This window comes from Colletotrichum jinshuiense, chromosome 4, assembly GCF_051148585.1.
Source record: "Colletotrichum jinshuiense chromosome 4, complete sequence".
Lineage (NCBI taxonomy): Eukaryota > Fungi > Ascomycota > Sordariomycetes > Glomerellales > Glomerellaceae > Colletotrichum > Colletotrichum jinshuiense.
The window spans coordinates 5,182,188-5,202,424 of NC_139311.1; the positions used below are offsets into that span (position 1 = coordinate 5,182,188).

A 20,237-nucleotide genomic window follows, 5' to 3' on the forward strand; every position below is an offset into this window, starting at 1 on the left:
CACAGCCCCGTCAGCGAACAAAAAAAGTAGTCAGCTTACTGTGTACTTCGCCACTCAACACATTGACATGGCCAACGTGAAACTCCAGGGGCGGAGGAAAACGGCGACGCGTCGACGCGCCGCACCGTGTTATCAAATGCTCAGGGCTGAGAAAATTTTCAGCCTAAGTAATTGAATGAACATTTTCCTTCGAGAGGTGTTGGTCAAGTGTGTGGTTTGACGAGGGGATCAGCAACAAAGTCGGCAGCTATAGCATTTCACAACTACCGGATATCAAGGCTTGTATGGCGCCAGCGATGTGAAGAGAAGAGGTTGTGTCCCGTGGTCTGCCAGCGACGCCACAAAATATGTTTGGGGATTCTTTGAGTGGTATACTTTGTAAAATTTTATATATTCATACATTGTAGAAGGTATATGTCCGTGTCACAATCTAGACCCAAGATTACCAGCTCCTTCCAAAGCGTCGGGAATCCGTCAAAACACAAAGGGAATCCCTGATATCAAAACCCCAATGATCCATCAGCGCCATCAATGATTTCGAACACACGCACACGATCCTTCCCGAGGACACACCCCTTCCTCAACCCCCCGTGGTCACAATCTTTACCTCCGCATTAACTCTCCCGCGCCGGCACCCTATGACAGCGTCGTGGGCGACGAGCGTCCCGAGCAGCTGTCGTCGTCGACGTAGCCCTTCTCGTTTCCGGAGTCGACGTCGCTCTCGGTCGCCCACCGGCCGGGGCAGCCGGGGATGTCGCGCTCGTGCTCGCGGTACTTCTTCTCGTGCTCGCCCTCCTCCTTTCTGGCGCGGAAGTGCAGGGTGGCCGGGGGCTTGGAGGACATGGCCTTCTTCTTGCTGTCCTTGACGTCGACGTCGGGCATGCCCAGCTTCATCATCAGCTCCTCGTGCTCCTCCTCCTCCTTGGCGGCGTCGAACATGCTCTTCATCATCTCGGCCTTCTCCGGGGAGCGGGCGACGGCGTCGAACTCAAAGGCGGCGGGCTTGGCGATCAGGAGCGGGGTGTAGTCGTTCCAGTGGACGGGGACCTCGGTGCCGTCCACGTTGCGCTTCTTCTGGATGTTGAAGGCCCAAGCCATGCCGCCCATGGTGAGGAACAGGTCTTGGTCGACGATGGGGACGCCCTGGCAGGTTCTGCGGCCGAAGCCGAACTGGCTGAAGCCGTCGAGGTTGGGGAATCGGGTCAGGGGCTCCTTGTAGGTGGGGTACGAGGGTTGCAGCCAGCGGTCGGGGTTGAAGGTCTCAGGATCCGGGTAGACGGACTCGTCGCGGGTGATACCCCTTTGAAATCGTTAGCTTGCACTGATTGGTCAAGGCGTCGGCTTACTCACCACTCGAGAGCATGGATGGTGGCGCCAGCAGGGATGAAGTAGCCGTTGTAAACATCGTCCTTCTCGACAGCGTGGGGGATGCCTGCACACCACGTTAGCTCGCCAATCTAAACGTAACCTCACATCCCACATGCATTACGTACCAGTAGGGACGGGGGGTCTCCACCGGATGACCTCCTTGACGACAGCTCTCAGCATGGGCAGCTTCTCGCGATCCTCCCATTGCGGGCACTTGCCACCGCAGACGACGTCGATTTCCTTTTGCAGTCTAACCTGCCATTCCGGGTAGTGTAGCATGGCGAGGAGGAAGCTCTGGATGGGGCTGCCGATGGTGAGAGCACCGGCGATGGCCATGAGACCGACGACGTTCTGGGCCTCCTGTAGGTCGCCCCATTTGGCCTTCTCGTTTCCGAGGCCCTCGTTGATGAAGGTGCTGATGAAGCTCGGTGCGGCGGTACCCTTCTCGACCTGGTCGGCAACGAAGTCGACGTTGCTCTTGAACTGGCGAGACTCGAGCTCGTGGCGCTCCTTCTCCTTCTTCTTCCAGGGCGACAGGGCGGCGGGGACGTGCATGAGGAAGGAGATGACATTAGGGAGGGCTCCAGCGGGGGAGATGGTCTCGAGCAGGCCGAAGGTGGTCTTGCGCAGGACGCGGGCCGGGTGGGCGGTGCCCCAAGAGAGACGGCTGACGGTGCGGCTGGTGAACTGCTCGATGTACTCCCTGTATTCGCTGGGCTTCTGGTACAGGAGCCACAGGAAACGATCACGCTCCCGGGTGGGGTACTCGTGGAGCGACTGCTTGTCGCTCTGGTTCATCAGGTGATGGCAGAGCTTACGCTGGCGCTTCCATGTTTCTGCATCGGTGGTCAGTGAGGGGAGCAGGCATTCGAGCTGAACCCTTGCATACCTGTGCGGCCGAGTAGGGCGAGGTAGTCACCGCTGGTGCGGTTGTCAGGCAGGTTGGGGATCATGGGTCGGTCAGAGTAGATGACATTGCGGCGGCCGAGGAGGTCGTGGGCGACCTGCTCAGAAGAGATCCAGACGTGGACGGAGCCGAACATCTCTTGCTGGTAGATTGGGCCATACTCCTTGCTCCACTCGTAGAACTTCAGCCATGCTGCCTCTGCCGGTACATCGTGTACACGTCCGATGAGAGGGAGGCCTGTGTCGCGGTAAGCATGGTGTGTTATGATGAGGATTCACGTCAAGTCAGGCCAACTCACCTTTGGGACCCGGGAGAGGCTTCGCGCCCTCGGGAAGCTTCTTCTTGAATGTGATGGCAGTGTATAGGCGCCAGGCGCAAAAGAGAATAAAGACGATGATCGCCACGCCCAAGGCCATGTTTGCAGGCCTGGTGAATTACACAATAGAGGACAAGTGCCGTATACGTTAAGGTGTGAAGAAAACGAAGAGAAAAATCGACGTCGAGGCCGAGGGTGAAAAGAGTGAAGAATAAGTCCTGCTGTTGCAGGAAAACAGAAACAGTAGGGACCACAACGACGGGTCTGGAGGACGGTGTGTCTCTCGGCTGTTATTAAGAAGAGTCAGGGGGAGGGGGGGTAAGGAGGGTGGAGGATCAAAGCCGTCTGGTCTAGGATGCCCAAGCGGACCGACGGGGGAACGGTCAACGTTCCCTCTGTCTGGAAACATGACTGAACCGCGTGTGTCCATACGCCGGCTTCCCCAAGCGCCATGGCTGAAATCCACCCTCATTAGGAATTCTTAGATCGGCGCGCACGGCGGGCGGGCGGCAAACATGTCAGCCCACCTCGTCGAACCATCACGACCATCCAACTACGGCGCTCAGAGTCTTGGTCCGGATGGGTAGTGGATAATCCTTTCCCAAAGATAGCACAAGGGAGTCTAGTCGTGCTGGCGCTTGCAGATCAGCCGGTGTGGTCGCTTGGCTCCTTTCCCAGACAAGTGGTTCGGCGACTTCTGACACCTGGACACCGAGCTTTCTTTGGCAAAGATAACATCAGACACCCGGTTCGCCTCAAGAGACGAGGAGCAAGACATAGCACCGAGGGATTCCCTCTGGAGCCTACGGAGAACTAGCAAAGGCCGACGCCCGTCTTCGCTGGCGGTGTGGGAGTACAAGACAAACTCGAGGTCGCCAGCAGGGGTCGACCTTGGCTGCTTAGGGCCCAAGGAGATGGTTAGAATATGAGGTGACTGACTTTAGAAAGGATGTCTTGGCCGCGGCCGCTGGAGCTCCAAACACAGGGGTCAAAAGATTGGCCGAGTTGACAGATCACTGCGGCAAGGAGTGCAAAACGTAACCAAGCTATTCCATGCTCACGTCCTTGGTGGAAAGGGATCATCCCCGTGCTGCCTGGTACCGCTGTCTGGGCATCTGAACCACACGCCCAGGCACCGGCCTCAGGTCGAGCTCCTGCGGTCGGTGCCGGAGGCCGGGCTCGTCCAGTCTCGGCACAGACACCGTGCCATATTGCCGGGCAGTGTGCTAGCTTGCAGCTAAAACCTTGGGGCAAGGTACGAAAAGGGCGAAATGGCACTACATCTCTGGCCGGATTGGGCCCAATGAGCTTCCGCAACTCTCCTCTGTGCAAGAAATTAATTCACGGCCAGCTACCTGCCCTCTCCCCCGCTAGGGCGCGCTTCTTTCTCCCTTTCCTTCTGTTGTTGCGCGCTGGTTGGAGCAAGAAGGGAGGGCCTCGCGCCATCATGCTAAGACCGAGTCGCATTGTGCTCCACGCCGGATGTACCATTGATATTGCGTTCCGGGGCCTGGGCATATGTCAGTTTATGGCTTTTCAGCTTTCCAGCTTTCCAGCTCCTCAAGCCAAGGCACACAAGGGCGGTGATGGGCGTCGATGATGTCCCCGCCGGCAATTGGGCAACGACGAGATAAATTGATAAAATGTTTCACCTCGTCACTGTCTCTGGATGTGTACATTCTCCATGTCGATCGGCTGCAAGCCACGGCGTGGCGGAAGCTGACCAGCAGGAAATGAGGAGGGACTGCCCGTCCCTGGATCGAGTGAAAGCCAGTGAGAGGCCGTCGAAAGCCATCGCAGCTCTAGCGTTTGAGCTCATGCAAGATTCGGTGTTGGCAGGGATCAGGACCGCCCTAGCGGCATCCAAGCGGGAAGATCACTTGGATGGCGCGCCCAGAATGGAACTCCCCCACGCACGTCGCCGAGCGTTGGGGACTCAGACAACGCCAGCAGCTGATCCGTCAACACGCCTCCACGCCTCTACGCCTCTACACAAGCAGCGCCAGGGGGAGCAGCAATCGAGGCCTCGCGGCTTGCACCTCTTGCTGCACAGTCTGCTTTGACAGTCATTATGGGTCAGACCTTTCTCACCTGAAAATGGGCGGTCGGCTTGCTGCCCCTTGCGAAACGCACTCGTCACGGCCTCCACCCGTGATATGCGCTGTTGAGCTGTGCTTTGCTTGGCTTGCCCATGTTGCAGATAGCAAGCAGCCCTGCCAGAGAAAAATTTGCACGTCAAAAAAAAAGTCTTCATTGCAGAGGTACTCCTGAAGCTCCAGTCTGTGGTGGTTTTCGTGTCTTCTATTGCTCGGTACCAACGGGCTGGTGCACACGATCCCAGTGGCCCATGCCGTCCGTCCGACAACGGTCACGGAGACGTCGAGTACACCGAGACCATCGATGGCGCCCAAGATCGAGTACATATTTTTTTTGTCCCACAACGCCACGTCGGTCCTGGCCCTCCGCCACCGTTTTGTGGCACCACATCGTGGCTCATGGCTAGTGGCCGTTGTGCCGGCCCTGTATCGCAGCGACTCCTCACCCGCAACGGCCATTGGTACGAATACTCTTGTGGCCGTCGGCACTGCGCTCATTCATACTTGTCTCCCCTCTGGCTGTTCAAATGGCCGTGATACAGCCGCGTTTTCCTCCACTCTCCTCTCCCGCTGTAATGACTCCGTCATGATGCAGAATTACATCCTGTTTGGGTGGTCAGCATAAGTTTCACATGCAAAACAGAACAGCGCGGCGGGCACAGTAGCGCGCATCGTGTGGGACTCACCTCTCGACCGGGGACAGTCCCAACAGGCGCATGCCGTTGTAGAGCACGGTCCTGGCAGCCCCGTACAGGGCCAAGCGGGCCTTCTGGATCTCTGGCTCGCTTCCAACGATACGCAGGTGGTCGTAACTGCTGCTGACAACGTGTGTCAGGCGGAACAGGTACGTAAGCACAGTAGTGGGCTCCAAAGTCTTCAGAGTGTTCTGTACGACATCGGGGTACTGGCCCAGGACGCGAATCAGCTCAATGGCATGCTTCTCCGCCAGCAGGCTGAGGTCAGCCTTTGCGATCTCTTCCTCCGCAACACCAGCCTTGCGGAAGATGGAGCACAGCCGAGCGTGTGCATACTGGAGGTACGGTCCGGTGTCACCCTCGAACGAGGTCATGGTGTCCATGTCGAACTTGTAGTTGTTGATCCTGGGCGAGCATGTCAGTGCATCCGAAAGCGTCTGGGCAAAGTACAGATGACAAACCTCTTTCCACTCATGTCCTGGACCATGACACTGCTGATGCCAAGGATGTCGGCGGTGCCCTCCGGGTCAGCGACCTGGTTGTACTTGGCCTCGTTCTTCCTCATCACCTCGTGCATCTTGTCACCGACATCTCGCAGAATGTCGTCCAAAAACTTGACGGTACCCTTGCGCGTGCTCATTCCCAGCACCATACCGAAGTTGATGTGCTGGCACTTCTTCGCCGTTTCGGAGTAGCCCATCAGCTCAATGATCTTGAAGAGCTGCTTCAGATGCAGGTCCTGCTGGGACGCAACAACGTAGATCATGTGATCAAAGTTGTACTTCTTCTCACGGTGCAGAAGCTCGCTGATATCTCGGGTCAGGTACAGCGCTGTGCCGTCCTTCTTCCGGATGATCGGACGCTCCAGACTCTTGCCCGCCTTGCCGGGAACGTGCTTGGTGAAGTCGATGATGACGGCACCCTCCGACTCCTCAGAGATCTTCATCTCCTCGAGCTTCTTGGCGGCCGCCTCCATATCGGCCTCGGCAACCTGGCTCTCGCCAGAGTACTCGTCGAAGTGAATGTTCAGACGGGCGTAGGTCTGCTTGTAACGGGTGATGCTGAGGTCGCGGAATCGCTTCCACTGAGCAACAGCCGACTCGTCGCCAGCAACCATAGCCTTGAAGTACTTGCGAGCCTGCTCGTCGAGGCTGTTGTCCTTGAGCGAGGTGACATCCTCGCCGGCCTGCTCCTTGGCGGTGATCTCTTCCTTCTCGTCGGCCGTCGCCTTGCTGATCTTGACGTAAACCTCGAACAGGTGGTTGATGGGGTCGGCACTGAGCGCCTCCTCGCTACCGAACTTGTTGAATCCCAGGGCCAAAAGACCGTACTGCTTGCCCCAGTCACCGAGGTAGTTGACGCGGGTGACATCCCAGCCAGCGCCATCGTAAAGATTGGCAATGAAGCCACCAATGATGGTGCTTCGCAGATGGCCGGCGTGGAAAGGCTTGGCGATGTTCGGGGAGGAGAATTCGACAATGATCTTCTTCTTGCCCTGGGTAGGGTCCTCGGGGTTCTTGAGGCCGTTGTTGTGGTTCTTGCCGAAGGCCTCGCCGCGGCTCTGGACCTGGGGGATGAGGAGCTGGGAGAGGGGGCCGGGCTTGAACCAGAACTGGAGGAATGCGCCGTTCTGGAGGGACACGGGCTTCTCGATCAAGGGGGACTCGGGGAACTGCAGACAAGGACATGTTAGTCGACTGCTCGGGGGGTGGCGCAAACCGGGCGGCGATTGCTGCAGCGAAAGGCGCAAGGCTGGCTCAGACTGGCTGGTCGGGGCAGGAAACTGACCTTCTCGAGCCACTCGGCGGTGAGCTCGGCCGGCTTCTTGCCCTTGATGCGAAGAGCAGGAATGGCCAAGACCAAGTCACCCTTATCCAAGCTCTGAGTCCATTGGAGGGCATTGTAGATGATGGTCTTCTCGACACCGGTCACATCGTGCAGGAGCGAGGTGATGTGGGAGCGGTAGATGTCGATGGGGTTGACGTCGGGGTAGCAGCCGGGGAACGACTCGAGGTTGCTAATGGAGAGCTTCTCCAGCTGGGCCGTCAGCTGGTCGGCCATTGTCGCGAAAGTGGCGGTGGGGTGTGGAGAGAGGTTGAGGAGGGGCGGGACGAAGCGGCGAGAACTCGAGGGAGGTCGACGCAGAGCAGAGAAGAGTCGCGTGGTCGGCGGGAGGTGAACGGCTGAGGGGGAGGCTGAAGCTGAAGCAGTTCCTCGTCGAAGGCTGGTGGAATAAACGTGGGCTGAACGAAGTGAAGAAGAAGAAGGAGAGAAGAGGAAGCGCGCGACGCTAGTCATCGACGGGACACTTGACTGGGCTGCAGGGGCAACAAGGGAAAAAAAGGCAAGGAGGGGGAGGGGTCACGATTCGCTGGGCTGAGGGCTCTGGCCGAAGTTGTCACCCGCAGAAAAAAAATTGCGGACCACGCAACCTGACTCACAGAGCCATTCGCTTATTTGGTTGGTCGCTCACCGAGACCGGGATTTTCACCGAATGAGGGGTAACAGTGACGTCTGGAGGGGCACTGTGCACCGTTCGATGCCCCGCGATTGAGGGCCTCGGCGGCGGGGGGTCTCGGTGAGAAGTTATCGGTTCGCCGACGCGCAGCCCTGCCTCACCGATGCTAACCTCTTCTCTTCTCGCATGAGGAAGTACATCATTCCCTTACCCTTACCCTGCTACTTCTGCTAGCTATATCGACGGGTAACTCTCGAAGGTCTGTGGCATCATTGATTGAGCCATGTGGACGGACGGCCAGCACCTACAGAAATTCCACTCTCTTATTTGAACCCACCACTGTTTGTCGAGAGTATTCATTTGGTGAATGAGGCATCTTGTGCTGGCAAAATGATTTAGAGGCATCCAGCCCAAGTCATAAAGGGCTTTAGTAGAATCTGCTTACAAGAACAACAGATATTGTATTATTTTGTCCAATACTTATGTATTTCTGCTAGGTATTATTTATTTGCGTAACTTCTATTTCCGCGCAACAACCCCCCTCGTGTCAGGGACTCATCCCTGTCACTTGTAGACAATGAAAGCAAGTGGTTTTTCATTTTTGGGCTTTCGATGATTGATGTATGTTTCTTATCATATTGTGCTCCGGCTGCTTGCCGGTCTATGTAAAAAACCAACCACTTGTTGAAAAACTTCATTTACATCATGTTGCAAATCCCAATCAATGATCGAGGCCCTTGCCTGGTTGATTTGTATACATATATACCATGATCAATTACATATCTATCTTAAAACGAATACTCTTCCACAAAAAGATGAATGCCCTGAGCCCCCGTCCCCTTGTGAACAGCCCTCTCGTCCGACAGCGCAGCCACGCAATTACGCACCGAACTCGTCAGGGACTGCCCGCCACAGACGACAACCGAGGTCTCCCCGCCAGCGGCTTCGACGGGCTGCCGAATAAGATCCTCGATGTCCGGACGGCAGTTGTACTCCCTCACCATGCCCGTCATGGACCCGCTCCGCAGCCGGGGCGTCAGCGGAGCCTCGTCGCCCTTCTCCAAGTCCAGCACCCCCTTCTCCTGACAGCAGCCGCCGCTGCTGTCGATGGAATCGTCGGAAGCGACCCTTCGGTGCTTCGCAGAGGAGCCCGTGCTCGAGCTCCCCCCACGGTCCGAGTACAGCGCGGCCGTCGCCTCTCCCTCCCTCGCCTTGCCCGACCTCGTGATGGCGATGTGCACCTGCAGCTCGATGCCGACCTGCTGCGCCCGGTTCATCGACTCGCGCAGGCGCTGCGTGTAGAACTCAATCTCCTCCCCCTGGCACGCCATGAGGATGAACTCGATCCTCGTCGTGCAAGTCTTCTTGCGGCTCTGCACGATGCTCTCGAGGATCGGCAGGGTAAAGGACGCCCCGGTGGACGCTGAGATGAGCACCATGGTCTCGTAGATGTCCCACCTGGGCGGCGCCCCAAACGGTCCCAGCACGAACCCCGTCAGCATCTCCTTCTTCCCGGCCCGGTCTTGCACCTTTTGCGCATAGCTGTGCAGCCTCTTTGAGAAGCCCCCGTGCGACCGGACGACCAGCTGGATGCTGTTGCAGATGCACGTCTCCGGCAGCTGGTGGGCGCAGGCAATCGTGTACGGGTGCGCCTCGAACGGCCCGATGCGGGGAAGCCAGAGGTACAGATGCTGCCCGGCCTTCCACGAGAAGTGCACATCCTTGATCGTCAGCACCGTCGTCGCCGAGCCCACCGCCCTGACCTGCACCTCGTGTCCCAGGCGCTTCATCCCCTTGCACGTCGACCTGTTGGGCCGGACTCTCGTGTTCTGCCAGGCAAGGAAGGCCCAGCGGGCGAGGCGGTCGAAGCAGACGAGCGCGACGGCGAACCAGAGATACTGCCTCGCGTACGCCGGGATGTGGACGTACACCAGCCAGATGAATATGACGGCCGAGAGGATGTGCTGCAGGAGGAAGACCTCGTACGCCATGCCGCGCAGGGGACGCATGCCCGTCAGGACGATCCACAGGAGGACGCCCCACGCCCCGAGGCCGTACTTGATGGCCGGCAGGATCCGGAGCTGCGTCTCGACAAAGTCGGCGCGCACCCACTCGCTCCAGAAGTGGAAGCCGTGGATGGTCGCCGTGACGAACATGGTCCGCGCGACCCAGCGGTGCAGCCAGTTGAGGCGCTCGTGGGACGCGCCGATGATGAGCCCCACGACGTTGACCTTCATCGCGAGGAGGTAGACGAGGGGCATTTGCATGATGGTGACCCAGGCGTTGCGGAAGCCGATGCGCTCCCAGAAGTAAGCGTCCTTGATGACGGCGTCGCTGGCCATCATGTAGATGATGACGGCCCAGTAGGCCAGAAGGACGAGGACGCGGCCAAGCGGCGGCGGCGTCGCCCAGCCCATGCCCTTGAAAGGGACGTAGAGTTGCGGGTGGCCCGCTTCGCGGACGAGTGCCGTCGCCGTCGCCCATATCTGTGTTATGCGATTCGAAGGTCTGGTCGGGAACTGAACGGACTCGGATCGGCATCTCTTTAACCTACGGGGCGGGATTCAGCAACAAAAAACGGACTAGTAATGTTGGGAGTCTAACCTTCTGAGGCCCTCGAGATGGTTGACGCCCCGGATTATACCGAGAAACCCCACGACGCCGGCGATGATGTACCAGAACGATTGCGCGAGTTGTATGTTCGTCTCCTGGAACAGGGCCGTACCCATCGTCATACCGCCCCCCGAGCTCCCTCCTCCCCCATGGTTATGGCTCATGGCGACAGTGTGAGCTTAAAGAGTCTCCGTATCGTCGCGCGACAGCCGTAAGCTCCAGACGCAGTTAGTAACCGCCGGTGTCGCCTCCAGAGGTCGACGACTGCAACGCCTTCAGCTATTCGGTATCTCAAGTCGTTCGCAAATCGTCCGGTTGGCGATGGAGAATAATGAGTGCTAGTGGTGGGACGCCGGAAGAAGAGCAGTTTCGCGCCAAGTCATGAGGGAACCGAAATCCGTGAAACCATCTCCAAAATTCACAGCCGTCCTTCGCGCATAAAGGTCGAGATCGAATTGCAGGAACCAGACTCAGGAAGATGCATACACCAAGTCCATGCGCCCCCGACAATACCGGTGTTTGAGGATGAGAATGGCGAGGGAATGAGGCGGATTGAGCAAGTTCAAGAGGCAAGACAAGCCTGGGCGCAATAAGATGACAGGCGGAAAAGAGAAAACAGCAAATGAGTGGACGGCTCGGCGGCACACAGGATGCGCAGGATCGGTTTGGGAGCCCGTTGCTAGCGCGTACGGCCCAGCACCCATCCGATCGGGCATAGGCATGGAATAATTAGGTATGGTATGGGCGGGCAGGATGCTTCACACGAGGTGGCTGATGGCCTGCATTTCTGGAGCAAAGTTGCGACACGATGCGCAAGTTCTTCCTTGACGAATTTAGGCCAACACCGTCACGTTGAAGTGAGTCGAATGAGTATCACCGGATATCTTTACATTCCAATCTTGAGCTGTCTGCTCACATTCCTTCTCTCGCGAGTTCAAATGAAAGACTCGATGAAATCAACGAATGTGTCCTTACACACGGGGGCACTTACACCAAGCAAGCATAGAGTTATCCGCGCGACTCTTGTCAAACGCGTAGAAACTCACCCAACTCTCCCGTCACAAACCAAAACCTTCCTCCAAATAGAGATAAAGTTGTTAATAAGAGGCAATGGTGGTTTCCTCTCCTCCCCAAGCCTCCGGCGGCACGCAGAGGCCATCCAGGTGTCAAAACTGCCCGACGGCCTCTTTAGAAACATGCTCATGACGGAGATCAAATCGCCAAAGGCCTTATTCGACTGACCCGGACAGGGGTACCCCGAATCCCATGCGCGCAAACGCCACAATTTGCTCAAACCCTCTCAATGACATCCCCAGGCCGCCTCCTAATTGGTGCGACCCCGGCCGCCAGCCAGCGGGTCCCTGCGCTCATCCTCGAGCTAATCCGATCAAGGTTAACTACATCCCTCCCTCTCACCTCCACACGCCGCATGCCCACCCCCGCGACTTTGATATCGGGCTGTCTCTGGGCACACATCGTCGACTCGGGCCTGCAGGTATGGACAGCCAGAGGCTGCCGTCCTGCTGGGACAATGAGACAGTATATCATCTCCTCCATAAGAGCCTCGTTGTCTCCAACGTCCATTGGGCAGGGTAACCTAACCAGGAACCATCCCGACTCTCCCAGGGCATTTCACGCTGTCGCTGCATCTTCCCGAGGGAAGGGGGGCGAATATGCAACCATCGCACATGAAGCTTGAGCTAGTTGGGGGAGCATGCACTGAGCAAGTTTTATCTTTCCCTCCCCCGCCAAGGGCACAAGTCACCTTCCTCTACGGTTTCTCATGCCGCAGCTCGACCTGTGCCGAGTCCCGGAAATAGAGCGTCCATCTCGTCGAATCCGAGCCCGTCGTTTGAATCCCCGGGATACCCAAAGCCCCTCCCGGCAGGATGGAGGCTCGCCTCGTGTGTCACTGAGATTCGGCAGCGCCTCCCCGCTTGTACAACGAAGTGAATCAAACGCTGGTGTAATGATCGATGTGCCCTTGTCATACTATTACGGATTGTGAAGCTTGCCTCTGCCCCCAATCTAAGCTTGTTCGAGACAACGAAGCAACCAGGCTAGCCCTACAGAGACCGTTGCTCGGGACTGTTTCCTCCCGCCATTGACCAATTCCATCCGCGCGCCTCGTTCATAAACACCCCGTGTCCCCGTCGCCTACAGGAAACCTTCACCTCGCCTCACCTCGAACCAGTTCATAGTAATATCTACAAACCCTGCGCTGCGCGCCTTCACCCCCCAATCCTCTCACCCAAGACCAATCGCCTTCTCATCCTTCACCCGGTATCTTCTGCTCGGCATCAACGCTACTATACCAATATCACCAACAACCTCCAAACACAACAAAACAAAAACACCGCCAATATGACCCGCTTCCTCCTCCCCGTCCTCCTCGCCGCCGGCGCGACCGCCCACTTCTCCCTCTCCATCCCCAAGCCCCTCGGCGACAGCGACGACAACCAGGGCACCGGCCCCTGCGGCGGCTACACGCCGTCCTCGTCCTCGTCCACCGTCGACTTCCACGTCGGCGGCGACGCCATCGGCATGGAGAACGGCCACCCGCAGACCAACTGGCTCTTCCGCGCCACCCTCGACCAGACGGCCGCGGGCGGCTGGGAGCAGATCTTCCCCATTGTCATGCAGACGGGCCTCGGCAACTTCTGCGAGCCTCAGATCGTCGTCCCGTCCAACTTCACCGGCCAGAAGGGCATCATCGGCGTCGTGGCGCACTCGCCCGACGGCCTGCTGTATTCCGTAAGTACCAAACAGTCCCCGCTCACTCACTCACTCACTCGCTCGCTCTCACTCTCACTCTCACTCACTTACTCGCCCCGACCTTCCTCCTCCTCAATCACTCCGGTTAACTAACTCGTCACAAGTGCTCCGCCGTCAACTTCGTCTCCGGCACGGCGCCCACCCGCTCCGAGTGCAAGAATGCAACCGTCACCATCGACTACACCTCCGACCCCTCCCTGACCGCCCTCATCGGCGGCGCCGCCTCCACCAGCGGCACGCCGTCCAGCACCGCGTCTCCGTCCAGCAGCGCCTCGAGCACGCCCAACGCCGCCCCGGGCATGGCCGCCAACCTCTTCTCCACCGGAGCGCTGGCCGGCATCGTCGTGTCCCTCACCGCTGCAGTCGGCGGCGCCGCCATGTTCTTTTAAATAAAATGAAAACCGCATTGTATACTTGGGGTTTGGGACAATGGGTGTTTTGTACATTTACGGGCTTTTGCGGGGGCTTTTGACAAATTTGACGTGGTGGTTCGTGTGAGGGAAATCCTCGCGCTGCTGCCAAGGGACGACGTTGTCATCATTACGGGTTGCATGAGCATTATCTTTTAGAGCGGAATAAAAACGAATTTACGAGACAAGTCAAGGGACCGGCCGACTAATGTTCGGTTGCTTACGAGATCATCGTTGGGGAACGAAAAAGCCAGCACCAATTACTGTTATGAACAGAGTACTGGACTATCTAGAGGTCATCATCTCTGGCTGATGTATAAACTACAAAAAGCGATGCTATTCGCCAAGACCCTTATTCTCATCTATTTTCATGAGCGGACCAAAAGAAAAGGCCTCTTTGGCCTCTACCTGCCTGCCAGGCATATTACAACCTGTTCCTTACTCGCCACGGCCCGCGTGCGCCCGCGGCACCAGCGGCGCCAACACCAAAGTTGTGTAGTCGCTCCCCGATAAGGTAGGCCTCGTCCCTGATGCGCGCCTTCCAGTTGTTGAAGACACCGACAATGCTCCAGAAAGCCATCGCCGCCAGCGCACTGAACGCCGCGGCAGGGTATGACAGACGGTAAATCACCTTGAGCTCGTGAGGTGCGGGCGAGGGCGTTCCGAGAAAGCCATGCGACTCCATCCAGCCCACAGCATAGGGAGGTCCAAATATCGCTAGCCCCCCGACGAGAAGCCCGGGAACCACGAAAGCCCTCGTCAACACGAGCACGTCGGGTTGAAGCCAGCCGCGGCGCAGAACGGCGCGAACAGCCTGGGCCATGCGAGTACCCTCATACAGGCTTGTGATGGCTCGAGCACCAAGCTTGACATAGAGCAAGCCGAGGGTCCACGATTGTATGACTCTTGCCGTGTGTTGGTTTGACACGACAATACCATCTTTGAACTGGCCGGTGTTGTTGGACCCGGCGATATAAGGTGTAGGCGGATACATGTAGGTGTGGAGAGGAATAAGGCAGTACAATTCCATGAGCGCCGTCAGAATCAGTGGGAAGACGACCAGGAGGATGGTGTATGCGTAGGCAAGCCGTGCGACATGAATGCCCATAAGCGCAACTCGCATCGGAGCATCGCTGTGACACACAGACTGGAGGGTAGACGAGGCCCAATTAGTCATCTTCTTGAACATGGAGCGGGCATGGAAGAGGAAGTATGTCGCAGAGCCCAAGACATAGATGCCAATGCTGAAGGCATAAATGTCGTTCGTCCGGATGTGAGCAGGAATCAAAACCTTGAACATCTTGCGGCCGAAGACGAGCGGCACGATCGTAAAGCTGACGCCCGTAACGGCAGCAAAGATCCAGATGAACATGATGAACAGGAAGACCCTGACTCGAAAGTGCGGTGGGACATACACCAGTTGGTATTGGTCCGTCGAGTAGAGGTCGGTGTCGGGTGCGTCGTCTTTGCCGTCCAGACGCATGTTGCTTTCGGACACAGGCATAAATACACGCCTTCCCTTGGGGATCTTGACCTGGTCCGAGGCAGGTGTACGCACGTAGTCGCCCTCCTCGATAAGCTGACCGGATTCAACGAGACGGGCCTTCTTGAGGCTTAGGATGGCCATTTGATCAGATGGAATAGAGGACGTCGGCTTCGCCGTGCCACCCTCAAACGTGTCATCCCAGGTTTTCGGCGCGACTTTGTTCTGCTTGTTGACCTCAAGGAGCGACCTCCTCCACCAAGGTAGGTCAAGGTACTCCGAACCAGGACGCAGGGCCAGAATTCCTTCCTCGTCAATGCGGCGCTCGCCAAACAAAAACCATGTCAGGCGGAGTCCTCTGGCGCATTTGCGGAACCACCACGTGTACATGGCGTGCAGGCCATCGCTGGGTTTGAAGAACTTGACAGCCAGAGGCATGGCGAAATTGTAGAACAAGAGATCGACGGGGAACTCCAAGACGGGCTCGTTGGAGGAGTAATGGATCGGCAAGACATTGGGAAGAGTCAGGGCCAGACCCCAGACCACACCGCCGAGGCAAACGATGACCAGTGCTCCGTAGACAAAGGCAGAGAACAAAATCTTGCGCAGTTGCGTCATGACGTTGCGCTCCAGTACGTCGCGAACAGGATGGAACTCGGGGTCGTCTGGGTCGCGGATGAAATCTGTTCTAGTTAGCAGTGATCGATGAACGGTGAAACTGACAACTTACAGAGGACGCCCTTGCGCATGATCTTGCGGCACATGGAAACGAAGAGCGCAAAGTGGAACATGTACCCTGTCCCCACGAACCAATGCACAAAGATGGAAGTGAGTGGAAAGTTGATGGTGAAGGCGACCCGTGATCTCAGGGTAGTTTCCTCAAAAAGGGGCAGCAGGGCCACATCCAAGAGGAGACCGCAGTACAGCGGAAAGATGAGCATCTCGATGCTGATAATAAGTATGACCTTCATGACGCCGCTGGCTTGGTTCAACAGGTCAATCAACGAAGCCTCCCAGTCCTGTCCCGTCTGTCCAGAGGAGAACGGAGATCCTCTTCGTAGGTAGAGGGCGCTGACGGCCGAAAAGGTGAAGTACCCGCAGAGTATCGCCCAGAATCGGTCAGTTCCCGACCAATAAGACAATGCGGGGTTGACTGTGGTCGAGGGTTCTGGTACACTGAAGCTGATCACCCATGAGCCAGGGTTGAGAACGCTGATGGGAACATCCTGAACGGCATTCCACGCAAACGCGGTTGCATTCGCTGAAAGTGACGCCGCATGCTTGACGTTGGCTACGAGGTCGCGGTCGAAGATGGACCCGAGGACGTCGCCTACAGCAACGAAGGCCCCTGCCACGTAGGATTTGAGGTTGAGGAGTGCTTCGTGACTGATTGCGGAAAAGTTTTGCATCTCGGTGGTGGAGATGATCGGTAGTTCGCTGGTAAGACTCTCGAGAACCCGACCGGAGGCACTCACGCAAAGATTGAACGTTTTCGTCGAGAGCAAGCCAACCCCATTCCCAGCTGGAAAGCCCATCATTCTTCCCGTCGTGTAAATGAAGAAAAGAACAAGGCTGGATAATCCAGCCATGATGCCAACAGCGACATCTTGGACGAACTTTGTCATGCTGAAGAGCATTCGCACCAAGCGCATGGGGTTCATGGACGCCCAGACGCTGATTCGTCCAAGGTTATAAGGTACGAAGACGCAGAGAAAGATTGTGACCGAAACGAGCACAACGCAGAATATCGCGTTTTGGAAGAGCCCAGCAATGGGACCACGCATGCCGATCAGCTCCATGATGCCCTCGAAATCTTCGGCGTCGTCGATAGCCTCAGGGTCGAGCCCCGCGGCCACAGCGGCCTCAACAACCTCGCGATCTTGTTCCATGCCCTCGTGCTCGTCGTCATCCATCTCGTCGTCAAAATCATCATCGTCACTGTCGTGGTCGTGATCATGAGCGGCCTCATCGTCCTGGCCCCCGATATCCAGCTCCCGAACCTCAATATCCCCCCACATGAAATCGGCAACTCGATCCATGACTCCGCGCTGAAGGGGTGGGCGGGGGGCCACTCGACCATCGTCGGCTTCTTGGGGTTGACCATTGTCATCAAGCGGCTCCTCAACGGCGCCATTGTCCTGTACCGGGCCAACAATGTCCGCGGGCGGCGCATCTAATTCACGGTGGTCAAAGAGCCCATTCTCGCGAGGGGACTGCATGCTTCCAAAGCCATGATCCATATCGGAGCCGTACTCCGCGGAGGTGCTTAATGGTGGAGTAAAACGACCCGGAGGAATACTGGGCTGTTGAGCTAAGGGGACGGCGCCGAAAGTTTGCATTGGCTCCTGAGTATCAGGCTGAGCGGGAGGCGCCGTGTTCAGGTTGGAAAAGGACCAGCTGTTGTTCGCGAGGGGGTTGATGGTGTCGTTCCGCTGGGGACCGTCGGAAACGGACCGCGGTCGAAGAGGGCTCTGAAAGGGAGTCGCTCGAGAGCTGCTACCGCCCTCATCACCATAACTAGATTCATGGCCAGTTTCGGGTTGGACTTCCTTCCCCTTCCCCTTTGCATCACCGTCAATACTGCTTTCGGCTGATGAATTAGGCGGCCACGAGAACTGCGGGGTCGACGGGGCAGGCAGTTGGACTGTGAATCGCGGCGATGCTTGTGTATCTCTGGAGTTGGAGGGTCCATCGAATCCAGAATCGCCATCCTTCGGTTGGGATGCACCCGTTTCTCTGTTCTTGTCCATCATAGACCTTGTGATTCTAGCCCAATAGCCAAGTGGCTCGTCCAAACCCTCATCTTCGATGATCTTGAGAATCTGTTCAGGATCACCATTGGCCTGACGGTAGATGCGGAGGTATTCATTAACAGTTGCGACGGGCGTTTGCGCGTCCTTGTTCAAATTGCCTTCAAGCGGCCTGTTGAAGTCGAATTCTGGCTCGAGGTTTCCGTAAGTGCGTGGGCGGAACCCGCCAAGTGCCCGCAGTTGCGGGGAACCAGCAGCATCAGCAGTTGGTTCTTGGTCGTTCCATAGCATGTGAGGCACATCATCGTGATCTCCATGCTGGCCGGCGGGTACAGACCCCTCGTCGTCATCGCCACTTTCACTCGGCCCTCTCAACTCATCATGGTGAAAGTGATCAATCATGTCAGCGTCGCCATCATGCGCATGGCCATGATGATGCTGATGCTGCGGTTGTGGCTGCGGTTGAGGTTGCAGATTGTCGTTGGCTGCAAAGGCAGCCCTCATGTTGATTTCGGGTTGTTGCTGAACAACATAGTCGCGGACAAGGATGACGAGAATAAAGGAGATGATGACCAGGATTGTAATTATTTGGCCCTCGAGCACGCCGATAATGGTTCGGTTTACTACCGGATACCGGGTCAAGTTACGCAGCCATGTCGCGCCGCTCAACAGAGAGGGGTGGCGGTCCAGGACGGGATCACTGCCAGCGGAGACGGAGCTCGAGTTGCTGGATCCTGACGAGATGGAGCCAAGCAACATTCTCAGCAAAGCAGCCGAAACGGAATCATTGGTTGTAATATTGACGCCGTGGAACGAGCGGCTGAACGGGAGCTCCTGTCCTTGGATCATGTCCTTGAGCATTCCTCCCAAGTTCGCTGGCGTTGTGGTAGGTTCAAGCAGAGGCGATGCCGGGCAGACGTTGGACGAAGCTACAGAGAAGGCCACCGAGACGCCGCGACTGACCGTCGCATTCGAGCTGTTCCAGAGAGCGCCGCTTCCCAGTCCCTCGTCGCTGACCCAAAACAGGAACGCCCAGACAGAGCGCATCAGGTAGGGCAGCCAGCAGAGCCAGACACTAACGACGAGGGCGGCTCGCAACCATACGAGAACGTTCCTGAAGAGGTATTTCGCCATGTGCCCGACGAAGACGTGGGCAGGCAGTGTTTTGGGCATTTGCGGCGAGTATAGCTTGGTGAAGCGGAACGGTGTCTTGCAAAGCTCGCAATGTTTCTTCTGAGAGTGGGAGAGCCACTCCATCAAGCAGTCCTGGTGGACATACTTGATGCTACCGCTGCATTTGCAAGGGTAGAAGAGCGGTTCCTCGGCGGTGGCCTCTCCGCGGCATATGCGGCAAGTGTCGGGATCGAGTGCGCTGGCATCGTTGGCTTGAGATCGCGGCTTGACGACATCTTGTGCGGCAGAAGCAGGTTTGGAAGCCGAGAAGCGCCGGCGAGGATGCGCCACGGCATCTGCGGCCATGAGCGGCTCCATCGCGGGGTCGTCCATATTGATCGAGTTTATTGGTGGTAGCGGCGGCGGCGGGGACTAGAGCCCTTTGCAGAAGTGCAACTTCGTTATGAACGCATGGGTATCTTCAAACGATTGCCGGGTATCGGAGGGGGTGAGTCGATGGAGCGTCGGCGGAGGTTGATGATGGCGGAGGCGCGGATTAGAAGTGGGACGGACGAAGCCTTGAAAGAAGCTCGCGGAGGTTGAAGCAGTGTAGATGCGGAAGCAGTGAACAGATTGCGGGACGGGCGAAGTTGCTAGCGAAGCAGGCGACTCCACAAGTCGAGAAACAACGAAGGGGGAAGAACAAGACGGTTGGGTATCATAAATCGTCAAGGCTAAACTTCTCGCAAAAGCAAGCCGCTCCAGGGAATTCGAGGGTTCAATCAACCAAAAGATTAAAGGTTCAGGTCCAAGTGGCACTGCACTGGACTGGGCGCGCTCTGAATGGTCTCGAGAGGCCCTGGCTGGCGGGCCAAGTCCGCAATGCGGTCCGAGCAGGGGTCCGGGGAAGCATTCAGGGTCCGGAGGGTAGAATCATCCGCTCCGCGCGAAGCCAGAATGCCCCGCCGTGGCGACCCATGCTAAGACATTCCTGGTGTCTTCGCACGTGACTGTCTATGCTCGAATCCTCTTGCTGACCAATCAGACCCGTCGCGAATCGGAGATATAAACTCAGTGCTACGTACACTATTCGTACACTACGTATACTTAGCTCAGCAGCTGCCTGCCAGCCTGCCAGCCTGAAGATAATTGGACATCAGACATCGGACACTGCCTGCTGCATTATTATGTCATTGTGCCTTTGGCATCTTGCCATGCTGCTCAGCGCTTTGCCTACTCTTCCATATCATGAC

General features: G+C 57.2%; 5 protein-coding genes across 5 annotated transcripts; 1 reads left to right on the plus strand and 4 right to left on the minus strand.

Moving 5' to 3' along the window:
- Positions 1 to 636: 636 nt before the first annotated feature.
- On the minus strand, positions 637 to 2,691 carry EsH8_IV_001309 (cytochrome P450; the record flags this gene model as incomplete). The annotated part of the gene is made up of 5 exons (XM_083266199.1): positions 637 to 1,300; positions 1,351 to 1,432; positions 1,494 to 2,204; positions 2,258 to 2,512; positions 2,574 to 2,691. The coding sequence occupies 5 exons, from the start codon at positions 2,689 to 2,691 to the stop codon at positions 637 to 639; spliced, it is 1,830 nt and encodes a 609-aa protein (XP_083125094.1).
- A 2,593-nt stretch (positions 2,692 to 5,284) lies between these two features.
- Positions 5,285 to 7,443, minus strand: EsH8_IV_001310 (arginine--tRNA ligase; the record flags this gene model as incomplete). The annotated part of the gene is made up of 4 exons (XM_083266200.1): positions 5,285 to 5,291; positions 5,374 to 5,787; positions 5,844 to 7,054; positions 7,171 to 7,443. The coding sequence occupies 4 exons, from the start codon at positions 7,441 to 7,443 to the stop codon at positions 5,285 to 5,287; spliced, it is 1,905 nt and encodes a 634-aa protein (XP_083125095.1).
- Positions 7,444 to 8,628: 1,185 nt separating this feature from the next.
- On the minus strand, positions 8,629 to 10,617 carry EsH8_IV_001311 (ferric reductase family protein; the record flags this gene model as incomplete). The annotated part of the gene is made up of 2 exons (XM_083266201.1): positions 8,629 to 10,390; positions 10,445 to 10,617. The coding sequence occupies 2 exons, from the start codon at positions 10,615 to 10,617 to the stop codon at positions 8,629 to 8,631; spliced, it is 1,935 nt and encodes a 644-aa protein (XP_083125096.1).
- Positions 10,618 to 12,817: 2,200 nt separating this feature from the next.
- On the plus strand, positions 12,818 to 13,617 carry EsH8_IV_001312 (copper acquisition factor BIM1-like domain-containing protein; the record flags this gene model as incomplete). The annotated part of the gene is made up of 2 exons (XM_083266202.1): positions 12,818 to 13,207; positions 13,333 to 13,617. The coding sequence occupies 2 exons, from the start codon at positions 12,818 to 12,820 to the stop codon at positions 13,615 to 13,617; spliced, it is 675 nt and encodes a 224-aa protein (XP_083125097.1).
- Positions 13,618 to 14,062: 445 nt separating this feature from the next.
- On the minus strand, positions 14,063 to 19,377 carry EsH8_IV_001313 (E3 ubiquitin-protein ligase SSM4; the record flags this gene model as incomplete). The annotated part of the gene is made up of 2 exons (XM_083266203.1): positions 14,063 to 15,804; positions 15,852 to 19,377. 2 exons carry the CDS (start codon positions 19,375 to 19,377, stop codon positions 14,063 to 14,065), a joined length of 5,268 nt encoding a protein of 1,755 aa, XP_083125098.1.
- Positions 19,378 to 20,237: the final 860 nt, after the last annotated feature.